The sequence below is a fragment of the Coregonus lavaretus genome, assembly GCF_964263955.1.
Source record: "Coregonus lavaretus genome assembly, contig: HAP1_SCAFFOLD_1102, whole genome shotgun sequence".
NCBI lineage: Eukaryota > Metazoa > Chordata > Actinopteri > Salmoniformes > Salmonidae > Coregonus > Coregonus lavaretus.
This window is the reverse complement of record NW_028164247.1, coordinates 75035-87500: the sequence shown is the minus strand read 5'-3', so window position 1 is coordinate 87500 and position 12466 is coordinate 75035. Positions and strand designations below refer to the sequence as shown.

The 12466-nt window shown below is 55.7% G+C and overlaps 1 protein-coding gene across 1 annotated transcript in view; it reads left to right on the top strand.

Moving 5' to 3' along the window:
- Positions 1-297, top strand: part of LOC311117283 (trafficking protein particle complex subunit 1-like) — a gene marked incomplete at its 3' end in the record, with an annotated part of 1460 nt that extends 1163 nt beyond the window's left edge. The window contains exons 4-5 of the mRNA XM_084192255.1: positions 1-77; positions 240-297. The exon at positions 1-77 is cut by the window's left edge and continues 62 nt beyond it. Coding sequence (XP_084048381.1) covers positions 1-77; positions 240-297 — 135 coding nt within the window. The remainder of the gene's footprint in view (positions 78-239) is intronic.
- Positions 298-12466: the final 12169 nt, after the last annotated feature.

Genomic DNA, 12466 nt, shown 5'->3' with positions numbered 1-12466 from the left:
CTGGCATTAAGATTATAATGAACACAGACCTGGGAGTTCCCAACGCTAAAGATATACTGCACCAGATATACAGCACGGTAAGCATGGGAGGGGGGGTGTAAGTAACCATGTATCTCTCTCTCCCCCTCTCTTCTCTCTCTCCCCCTCTCTTCTCTCTCTCCCCCTCTCTTCTCTCTCTCTCCCCCTCTCTTCTCTCTCTCTCCCCCTCTCTTCTCTCTTCTCTCTCCTTCTCTCCCCAGCTGTATGTAGAGTACATAGTGAAGAATCCTTTGTGTGGTTATACAGTGCCTTCAGAAAGTATTCATACCCCTTGACTTATTCCACATGTTGTTGTTACAGCCTGAATTCAAAATTGATTCAATGTATTTTTTCCTCACCCATCTACACACAATACCCCATAATGACAAAGTGAAAACATGTTTTTGTAAATGTATTGAAAATGAAATACAGAAATCTAATTTACATAAGTATTCACACCCCTTTGCTATGACGCTCCAAATTGAGCTCATGTGCATCCAATTTCCATTGATCATCCATGAGATTTCCATTTCCATTTTAGTCATTTAGCAGACGCACTTATCCAGAGTTGACAGAAATCATCTCTTGTACAGCAAGGACCCGGGGACTAGTTGACCGACCTGGGGACTAGTTGGACCGACCCGGGGACTAGTTGCAGGGTAGAGGACCGACCCGGGGACTAGTTGGACCGACCCGGGGACTAGTTGCAGGTTAGAGGACCGACCCGGGGACTAGTTGGATCGACCCGGGGACTAGTTGGACCGACCCGGGGACTAGTTGGACCGACCTGGGGACTAGTTGCAGGGTAGAGGACCGACCTGGGGACTAGTTGGACCGACCCGGGGACTAGTTGCAGGGTAGAGGACCGACCCGGGGACTAGTTGGACCGACCTGGGGACTAGTTGGACCGACCTGGGGACTAGTTGCAGGGTAGAGGACCGACCCGGGGACTAGTTGGACCGACCCGGGGACTAGTTGCAGGGTAGAGGACCGACCCGGGGACTAGTTGGACCGACCTGGGGACTAGTTGGACCGACCTGGGGACTAGTTGCAGGGTAGAGGACCGACCCGGGGACTAGTTGCAGGGTAGAGGACCGACCCGGGGACTAGTTAGAGGGTAGAGGACCGACCTGGGGACTAGTTGCAGGGTAGAGGACCGACATGGGGACTAGTTGGACCGACCCGGGGACTAGTTGCAGGGTAGCGGACCGACCTGGGGACCAGTTGGACCGACCTGGGGACTAGTTGGACCGACCCGGGGACTAGTTGGACCGACCCGGGGACTAGTTGCAGGGTAGAGGACCGACCTGGGGACTAGTTGGACCGACCCGGGGACAAGTTGCAGGGTAGAGGACCGACCCGGGGACTAGTTGCAGGGTAGAGGACCGACCCGGGGACTAGTTGCAGGGTAGAGGACCGACCTGGGGACTAGTTGGACCGACCTGGGGACTAGTTGCAGGGTAGAGGACCGACCTGGGGACTAGTTGCAGGGTAGAGGACCGACCCGGGGACTAGTTGGACCGACCTGGGGACTAGTTGCAGGGTAGAGGTCCGACCTGGGGACTAGTTGGACCGACCCGGGGAAGGGTTGCAGGGTAGAGGACCGACCTGGCGACTAGTTGTACCGACCCGGGGACTAGTTGCAGGGTAGAGGACCGACCCGGGGACTAGTTGCAGGGTAGAGGACCGACCTGGGGACTAGTTGCAGGGTAGAGGACCGACCCGGGGACTAGTTGGACCGATCCGGGGACTAGTTGCATGGTAGAGGACCGACCTGGGGACTGGTTGGACCGACCCGGGGACTAGTTGCAGGGTAGAGGACCGACCTGGGGACTGGTTGTACCGACCCGGGGACTAGTTGCAGGGTAGAGGACCGACCCGGGGACTAGTTGGACCGACCTGGGGACTAGTTGGACCGACCTGCGGACTAGTTGCAGGGTAGAGGACCGACTTGGGGACTAGTTGGAGGGTAGAGGACCGACCCGGGGACTAGTTGCAGGGTAGAGGACCGACCTGGGGACTAGTTGGACCGACCCGGAGACTAGTTGCAGGGTAGAGGACCGACCCGCGGACTAGTTGCAGGGTAGAGGACCGACCTGGGGACTAGTTGGACCGACCCGGGGACTAGTTGCAGGGTAGAGGACCGACCTGGGGACTAGTTGCAGGGTAGAGGACCGACCCGGGGACTAGTTGCAGGGTAGAGGACCGACCCGGGGACTAGTTGGACCGATCCGGGGACTAGTTGCATGGTAGAGGACCGACCTGGGGACTAGTTGCAGGGTAGAGGACCGACCTGGGGACTAGTTGCAGGGTAGAGGACCGACCCGGGGACTAGTTGCAGGGTAGAGGACCGAACCAGGGACTAGTTGGACCGACCCGGGGACTAGTTGCAGGGTAGATGACCGACCCGGGGACTAGTTGGACTGACCCGGGGACTCGTTGCAGGGTAGAGGACCGACCTGGGGACTAGTTGCAGGGTAGAGGACCGACCCGGGGACTAGTTGGACCGACCCGGGGACTAGTTGCATGGTAGAGGACCGACCTGGGGACTAGTTGCAGGGTAGAGGACCGACCTGGGGACTAGTTGCAGGGTAGAGGACCGACCCGGGGACTAGTTGCAGGGTAGAGGACCGAACCAGGGACTAGTTGGACCGACCCAGGGACTAGTTGCAGGGTAGATGACCGACCCGGGGACTAGTTGGACTGACCCGGGGACTCGTTGCAGGGTAGAGGACCGACCCGGGGACTAGTTGGACCGACCCGGGGACTAGTTGCAGGGTAGAGGACCGACCCGGGGACTAGTTGGACCGACCTGGGGACTAGTTGCAGGTTAGGGGACCGACCCGGGGACTAGTTGCAGGGTAGAGGACCGACCCGGGGACTAGTTGCAGGGTAGAGGACCGACCCGGGGACTAGTTGCAGGGTAGAGGACCGACCTGGGGACTAGTTGCAGGGTAGAAGACCGACCTGGGGACTAGTTGCAGGGTAGAGGACCGACCTGGGGACTAGTTGCAGGGTAGAGGACCGACCCGGGGACTAGTTGCAGGGGAAAGGACCGACCTGGGGACTAGTTGGAGGGTAGAGGACCGACCTGGGGACTAGTTGCAGGGTAGAGGACCGACCCGGGGACTAGTTGCAGGGTAGAGGACCGACCCGGGGACTAGTTGGATCGACCCGGGGACTAGTTGGACCGACCCGGGGACTAGTTGGACCGACCTGGGGACTAGTTGCAGGGTAGAGGACCGACCTGGGGACTAATTGGACCGACCCGGGGACTAGTTGCAGGGTAGAGGACCGACCCGGTGACTAGTTGGACCGACCTGGGGACTAGTTGGACTGACCCGGGGACTAGTTGCAGGGTAGAGGACCGACCCGGGGACTAGTTGGACCGACCTGGGGACTAGTTGGACCGACCTGGGGACTACTTGCAGGGTAGAGGACCGACCCGGGGACTAGTTGCAGGGTAGAGGACCGACCCGGGGACTAGTTAGAGGGTAGAGGACCGACCTGGGGACTAGTTGCAGGGTAGAGGACTGACCTGGGGACTAGTTGGACCGACCCGGGGACTAGTTGCAGGGTAGAGGACCGACCTGGGGACTAGTTGGACCGACCCGGGGACAAGTTGCAGGGTAGAGGACCGACCCCGGGAACTAGTTGGACCGACCTGGGGACTAGTTGCAGGGTAGAGGACCGACCCGGGGACTAGTTGCAGGGTAGAGGACCGACCTGGGGACTAGTTGGACCGACCTGGGGACTAGTTGCAGGGTAGAGGACCGACCTGGGGACTAGTTGGACCGACCCGGGGACTAGTTGCAGGGTAGAGGACCGACCTGGGGACTAGTTGCAGGGTAGAGGACCGACCCGGGGACTAGTTAGAGGGTAGAGGACCGACTCGGGGTCTAGTTGGACCGACCTGGGGACTAGTTGCAGGGTAGAGGACCGACCTGGGGACTAGTTGGACCGACCCGGGGAAGGGTTGCAGGGTAGAGGACCGACCTGGCGACTAGTTGTACCGACCCGGGGACTAGTTGCAGGGTAGAGGACCGACCCGGGGACTAGTTGCAGGGTAGAGGACCGACCTGGGGACTAGTTGCAGGGTAGAGGACCGACCTGGGGACTAGTTGGACCGACCCGGGGACTAGTTGCAGGGTAGAGGACCGACCTGGGGACTGGTTGTACCGACCCGGGGACTAGTTGCAGGGTAGAGGACCGACCCGGGGACTAGTTGGACCGACCTGGGGACTAGTTGGACCGACCTGCGGACTAGTTGCAGGGTAGAGGACCGACTTGGGGACTAGTTGGAGGGTAGAGGACCGACCCGGGGACTAGTTGCAGGGTAGAGGACCGACCTGGGGACTAGTTGGACCGACCCGGAGACTAGTTGCAGGGTAGAGGACCGACCCGCGGACTAGTTGCAGGGTAGAGGACCGACCTGGGGACTAGTTGGACCGACCCGGGGACTAGTTGCAGGGTAGAGGACCGACCTGGGGACTAGTTGCAGGGTAGAGGACCGACCCGGGGACTAGTTGCAGGGTAGAGGACCGACCCGGGGACTAGTTGGACCGATCCGGGGACTAGTTGCAGGGTAGAGGACCGACCTGGGGACTAGTTGCAGGGTAGAGGACCGACCCGGGGACTAGTTGGACCGACCCGGGGACTAGTTGCATGGTAGAGGACCGACCTGGGGACTAGTTGCAGGGTAGAGGACCGACCTGGGGACTAGTTGCAGGGTAGAGGACCGACCCGGGGACTAGTTGCAGGGTAGAGGACCGAACCAGGGACTAGTTGGACCGACCCGGGGACTAGTTGCAGGGTAGATGACCGACCCGGGGACTAGTTGGACCGACCCGGGGACTCGTTGCAGGGTAGAGGACCGACCTGGGGACTAGTTGCACGGTAGAGGACCGACCCGGGGACTAGTTGGACCGACCCGGGGACTAGTTGCAGGGTAGAGGACCGACCCGGGGACTAGTTGGACCGACCTGGGGACTAGTTGCAGGTTAGGGGACCGACCCGGGGACTAGTTGCAGGGTAGAGGACCGACCCGGGGACTAGTTGCAGGGTAGAGGACCGACCCGGGGACTAGTTGCAGGGTAGAGGACCGACCTGGGGACTAGTTGCAGGGTAGAGGACCGACCTGGGGACTAGTTGCAGGGTAGAGGACCGACCTGGGGACTAGTTGCAGGGTAGAGGACCGACCCGGGGACTAGTTGCAGGGTAAAGGACCGACCTGGGGACTAGTTGGAGGGTAGAGGACCGACCTGGGGACTAGTTGCAGGGTAGAGGACCGACCCGGGGACTAGTTGCAGGGTAGAGGACCGACCCGGGGACTAGTTGGATCGACCCGGGGACTAGTTGGACCGACCCGGGGACTAGTTGGACCGACCTGGGGACTAGTTGCAGGGTAGAGGACCGACCTGGGGACTAGTTGGACCGACCCGGGGACTAGTTGCAGGGTAGAGGACCGACCCGGGGACTAGTTGGACCGACCTGGGGACTAGTTGGACTGACCCGGGGACTAGTTGCAGGGTAGAGGACCGACCCGGGGACTAGTTGGACCGACCTGTGGACTAGTTGGACCGACCTGGGGACTAGTTGCAGGGTAGAGGACCGACCCGGGGACTAGTTGCAGGGTAGAGGACCGACCCGGGGACTAGTTAGAGGGTAGAGGACCGACCTGGGGACTAGTTGCAGGGTAGAGGACCGACCTGGGGACTAGTTGGACCGACCCGGGGACTAGTTGCAGGGTAGCGGACCGACCTGGGGACCAGTTGGACCGACCCGGGGACTAGTTGCAGGGTAGAGGACCGACCTGGGGACTAGTTGGACCGACCCGGGGACAAGTTGCAGGGTAGAGGACCGACCCCGGGAACTAGTTGGACCGACCTGGGGACTAGTTGCAGGGTAGAGGACCGACCCGGGGACTAGTTGCAGGGTAGAGGACCGACCTGGGGACTAGTTGGACCGACCTGGGGACTAGTTGCAGGGTAGAGGACCGACCTGGGGACTAGTTGGACCGACCCGGGGACTAGTTGCAGGGTAGAGGACCGACCTGGGGACTAGTTGCAGGGTAGAGGACCGACTTGGGGACTAGTTGGAGGGTAGAGGACCGACCCGGGGACTAGTTGGACCGACCCGGGGACTAGTTGCAGGGTAGAGGACCGACCTGGGGACTAGTTGGACCGACCCGGAGACTAGTTGCAGGGTAGAGGACCGACCCGGGGACTAGTTGCAGGGTAGAGGACCGACCTGGGGACTAGTTGGACCGACCTGGGGACTAGTTGCAGGGTAGAGGACCGACCTGGGGACTAGTTGGACCGACCCGGGGACTAGTTGCAGGGTAGAGGACCGACCTGGGGACTAGTTGGACCGACCCGGGGACTAGTTGCAGGGTAGAGGACCGACCTGGGGACTAGTTGGACCGACCCGGGGACTAGTTGCAGGGTAGAGGACCGACCCGGGGACTAGTTGCAGGGTAGAGGACCGACCCGGGGACTAGTTGGACCGATCCGGGGACTAGTTGCAGGGTAGAGACCGGCGAAGCACGAGGCTAGCTAGCTAGCGGGTAGCTACTGGTAACGTTTATTGGTAATTATCTGTTTAGTGCAATGGTGGAGAGTGGTTTCCAATGTTAATGTGCCTTCTAATGTGCTAGCTAGCCAACGTTTAATTTCTTTGCTGCGTTATGAAAGAAACTAGACACGGTCATGAATTATCTGTTTAGTGTGTTAGCTAGCTAGCGGGTAGCTACTGGTATCGATTAGCAACGCTGGAGAGCTGTTTCCAATGTTAATGTAGTCCTAGCCATCGTTTAATTTTTGCTGCGTTATGAAAGGAACTAGACACGGACTTGAATTATCTGTTTAGTGTGCTAACACACTCTTGGCAGTTTGTTGTAACCAAGTATTGATGCTAAATTGTGTGTTAATGGATGCTAGCCTGCAAGTTAGCTACGGCGTCATAGCTAGGCATCGTGGGCTGTTGTGGGTAGTTTCTGTGTCTTGGCAGTGCCGGCTGTAGCACGAAGCGAGCTACCTAGCCGCTTTTTCGAACAGAGTCAGAGTCAACACAATAGCCATTGTGTGCCGGGTGTAGCACGAAGCTAGCCAGCTAGCCGTTCTTCAAACAAAGTCAACACAGTGGCCATTGCTAGCTACCCAGCACGACCAGCTAACTGTACGGTAGTAGCTAAATACAATATACTTGTCCTAGCTAGCCAACGTCTAATCATTGCTGCGTCATGAAAGGAACTTGACACAGACACGAATGATCTGTTTAGTGTGTTATCACACTATTGGTGGTTTGTTGTGACCAAGGGTTGGTGCTATACGGTGTGTTATTGTTATTGGATGCTAGCTTGCTAGTTAGCTATGGTGTCATAGTTGAATAAAGTGGGTTGAGTCTATTCCTTTAAACATTGAACCGCTGTGGTTCACAACAATTCTGATTTCTAAAGGTGGAAGTTGGGAGAGTTTTTGTTCGGGTGGTTCAGTGAAACAATTTTAGTTTCTGAGGTAGAAGTTTTTGGTGAGGGAGGCCCTGCTCTCTCCGCTCCCAGATGCTTAGCTCATTTCATTCCGATCTCCTCTGCATTTTTGTAGCCATTTGCTACAGCCTGTCAACTATGCCTCTGCCTATCCCTGTTCTCTCCTCTCTGCACAGGCTACACAAACGCACCACACCGCGTGGCTGCTGCCTCTCTAACCTGGTGGTCCCTGCACGCACCACCCACGTGGAGTTCCAGGTCGCAGGCAGCCTCTGGAACTGCCGTTCTGCTGCCAACAAAGCTGACTTCATCCCAGCCTATGCCAACCTCCAGTCCCTCGACTTCCTGGCGCTGACGGAAACATGGATCACCACTGAAAACACTGCTACTCCTACTGCTCTCTCCTCGTCTGACCATGTGTTCTCGCATACCCCGAGAGCATCTGGTCAGAGGGGTGGTGGTACAGGAATCCTCATTTCTCCCAAGTGGACATTCTCAATTTTTCCCCTAACCCATCTGTCTATCTCCTCATTTAAATTCCATGCTGTCACAGTCACTAGCCCATTTAAGCTTAATATCCTTGTCATCTATCGCCCTCCAGGTTCCCTTGGAGAGTTCATCAATGAGCTTGACGCCTTGATAAGTTCCTTCCCTGAGGATGGCTCACCCCTCACAGTTTTGGGGGATTTCAACCTCCCTATGTCCACATTTGACTCATTTCTCTCTGCCTCCTTCTTTCCACTCCTCTCCTCTTTTGACCTCACCCTCTCACCGTCCCCCCCTACTCACAAGGCAGGCAATACGCTTGACCTCATCTTTACTAGATGCTGCTCTTCTACTAATCTCACTGCAACTCCCCTCCATGTCTCCGACCACTACTTTGTATCCTTTTCTCTCTCGCTCTCCTCCAACACTACTCACTCTGCCCCTACACAGATGGTAACGCGCCGCCGCAACCTTCGCTCTCTCTCTCCCACTACTCTCTCCTCTTCCATCCTATCATCTCTTCCCTCTGCTCAATCCTTCTCCCTCCAATCTCCTGATTCTGCCTCCTCAACCCTCCTCTCCTCCCTTTCTGCATCCTTTGACTCTCTGTGTCCCCTATCCTCCCGGCCGGCTCGGTCCTCCCCTCCAGCTCCGTGGCTTGATGACTCATTGCGAGCTCACAGAACAGAGCTCCGGGCAGCGGAGCGGAAATGGAAGAAAACTAAACTCCCTGCCGACCTGGCATCTTTTCACTCCCTCCTCTCTACATTTTCTTCATCTGTTTCTGCTGCTAAGGCCACTTTCTACCACTCTAAATTCCAAGCATCTGCCTCTAACCCTAGGAAGCTCTTTGCCACATTCTCCTCCCTGCTGAATCCCCCCCCCCCCCCCCCCCTCCTCTCTCTCTGTGGATGAATTCGTCAACCACTTTGAAAAGAAGGTTGACGACATCCGATCTTCGTTTGTTAAGTCTAATGACACTGCTGGTCCTTCTCACACTGCCCTACCCTATGCTTTGACTTCTTTCTCCCCTCTCTCTCCAGATAAAATCTTGCGACTTGTGACTGCAGGCCGCCCAACAACCTGCCCGCTTGACCCCATCCCCTCCTCTCTTCTCCAGACCATCTCCGGTGACCTTCTCCCCTACCTCACCTCGCTGATCAACTCATCCTTGACCGCTGGCTATGTCCCTTCCGTCTTCAAGAGAGCGAGAGTTGCACCCCTTCTCAAAAAACCAACACTCGATCCCACTGATGTCAACAACTACAGACCAGTATCCCTTCTTTCTTTTCTTTCAAAAACTATTGAGCGTGCCGTCTTTAGCCAACTCTCTTGCTATCTCTCTCAGAATGACCTTCTTGATCCAAACCAGTCAGGTTTCAGGACTGGTCATTCAACTGAGACTGCTCTTCTCTGTGTCACGGAGGCTCTCCGCACTGCTAAAGCTAACTCTCTCTCCTCTGCTCTTGTCCTTCTAGACCTGTCTGCTGCCTTTGATACTGTGAACCATCAGATCCTCCTCTCCACCCTCTCCGAGCTGGGCATCTCCGGCGCGGCTCACTCCTGGATTGCGTCCTACCTGACCGGTCGCTCCTACCAAGTGGCGTGGCGAGAAGCTGTCTCCGCACCACGTGCTCTCACCACTGGTGTCCCCCAGGGCTCAGTTCTAGGCCCTCTCCTATTCTCGCTATACACCAAGTCACTTGGCTCTGTCATATCCTCACATGGCCTCTCCTATCATTGCTACGCTGACGATACACAACTAATCTTCTCCTTTCCCCCTTCTGATAACCAGGTGGCGAATCGCATCTCTGCATGTCTGGCAGACATATCAGTATGGATGACGGATCACCACCTCAAGCTGAACCTTGGCAAGACGGAGCTGCTCTTCCTCCCGGGGAAGGACTGCCCGTTCCATGATCTCGCCATCACGGTTGACCACTCCGTTGTGTCCTCCTCCCAGAGTGCCAAGAGCCTTGGCGTGACCCTGGACAACACCCTGTCGTTCTCCGCTAACATCAAGGCGGTGACCCGATCCTGCAGGTTCATGCTCTACAACATTTGGAGAGTACGACCCTGCCTTACACAGGAAGCGGCACAGGTCCTAATCCAGGCACTTGTCATCTCCCGTCTGGATTACTGCAACTCGCTGTTGGCTGGGCTCCCTGCCTGTGCCATTAAACCCCTCCAACTCATCCAGAATGCCGCAGCCCGTCTGGTGTTCAACCTTCCCAAGTTCTCTCACGTCACCCCGCTCCTCCGCACACTCCACTGGCTTCCAGTTGAAGCTCGCATCTGTTACAAGACCATGGTGCTTGCCTATGGAGCTGTGAGGGGAACGGCACCTCTGTACCTTCAGGCTCTGATCAGTCCCTACACCCAAACGAGGGCATTGCGTTCATCCACCTCTGGCCTGCTGGCTCCCCTTCCTCTGCGGAAGCATAGTTCCCGCTCAGCCCAGTCAAAACTGTTCGCTGCTCTGGCACCCCAATGGTGGAACAAGCTCCCTCACGACGCCAGGACAGCGGAGTCACTCACCACCTTCCGGAGACATTTGAAACCCCACCGCTTTAAGGAATACCTGGGATAGGATAAAGTAATCCTTCTACCCCCCCCCCCCCCCCCCTAAGAAAATACATAAATAATAAATGTGTAAAGCGGTTATCCCACTGGCTATAGGGTGAATGCACCAATTTTTAAGTCGCTCTGGATAAGAGCGTCTGCTAAATGACGTAAATGTAAATGTAAATGTAAATGTAAATGTAATGTAAATGTAAGTAGTTGGTGAACCAGGCGAGGCAGTCAGTTGAGAAACCAAGGCTATTTAGTCTGCCAATAAGAATGCGGTGATTGACAGAGTCAAAAGCCTTGGCCAGGTCGATGAAGATGGCTGCACAGTACTGTCTTTTGTGCAAATTTCTGTTTGAAAAAGCTAGCCTTTGCTAGGAGACATGCAAGAAACCAAGGCTTTTACGGTTACAGAAGTCAACAAATGATAGCGCCTGGGGGGTAGGAGTGATACTGGGGGCTACAGGGCCTGGGTTAACCTCTACATCACCAGAGGAACAGAGGAGGAATAGAATAAGGATACGGCTAAAGGCTTTAAGAACTGGTCTTCTAGTGCGTTGGGTACAGAGAAAGGGGGCAGATTTCTGGGCGTTGTAGAATAGATTCAGGGCATTATGTACAGACAAGGATACGGTCTTTCAGAGTCCCAGCAGAATGTTTGTCATATTTAGGAAATCTTAAATATAAACCATTGTATAATAAACCAGGATGGGGAGAGAATTGTAAGCAATCAGATTTTAGAATAGAAACCAGGAAAATGGAAGCACCAGAGAAATATCAAATAGACTAAGAGCAAAAACATGACTGTTACAATAAAACTATATATAACTTGGGAGAATTCAAAGGAGAATATGAAACTACATGGCACCTAGAGACAGATAGCTTTTGGAATGCAGACACCCCTCAAATGGTACTCGTCCATTTTTTATCAACATCCAGTTGGACAACCTTCTGGCTTCTAGATCCTGGAAGGGGCCTGCCTGTTCAACCCGCCCCGCCAATCCGGATCACGAGATTATGGATCTTGGTGGAGCGGCGATCCGGGAGAGCGGAGGACAGAGCTAGTGCTAGGACGACAGTCACACTTGTGGCACGGGAGGAAATTCTGCTGTCGTCAGCGTTCTTTTGGGTCTGGAGGCGACATGGTAGTTCCCCAGTGTAAGGCGCTGGTCGATTCAGGCGCAGCTGGGAACTTTATGGATAGGTCATTTGCAAATAGTCTAGGCATTACATTGGTTTCCCTATCCATTCCACTCCCCATCAGAGCACTTGACAGTTGACCATTAGGGTCCGGGTTCGTTAGGGAGGTTTCAGCACCAGACACAATGGTTACACACGAGACGCATCGAGAGCAAGTCACTTGCTTTTGTTATTGAGTCTCCTGATTTCCCTGTTGTGATAGGTCTTCCCTGGTTAGCACTACACAACCCCACCTTTTCATGGCCGCAGAGGGTTCTCACGGGGTGGTTGCGAGAGTGTCAGTGTAGGTGTCTAGGTGTTTCCGTTGGTGCAACCACGGTGGAAAGTCCATGACACTACCTCCACTGTGCGCATTCCCCCCGAATACCTCGATTTGGCACACACGTTTTCCAAAATGCAGGCAACCAAATCACCACCTCATCGGGCGGGGGATTGTGCGATAAACCTCCGGGTAGACGCTGTGCCTCCCAGGAGTCATGTGTATCCCCTGTCGCAGGCTGAAAAGGAGGCCATGGAGACATTCGTCTCCGAGTCTCTGCGCCTGTGGTTCATACATCCTTCCACTTTGCCCGCCTCCTCAAGTTTCTTTTTTGTGAAGAAGAAAGATGGAGGTCTGCGCCCTTGCATTGATTACCGAGCACTGAATAAGGGGACAATACGTTTTAGTTATCCTCTACCCCTCATTCCATCTGTGATCGAGTCAATTCA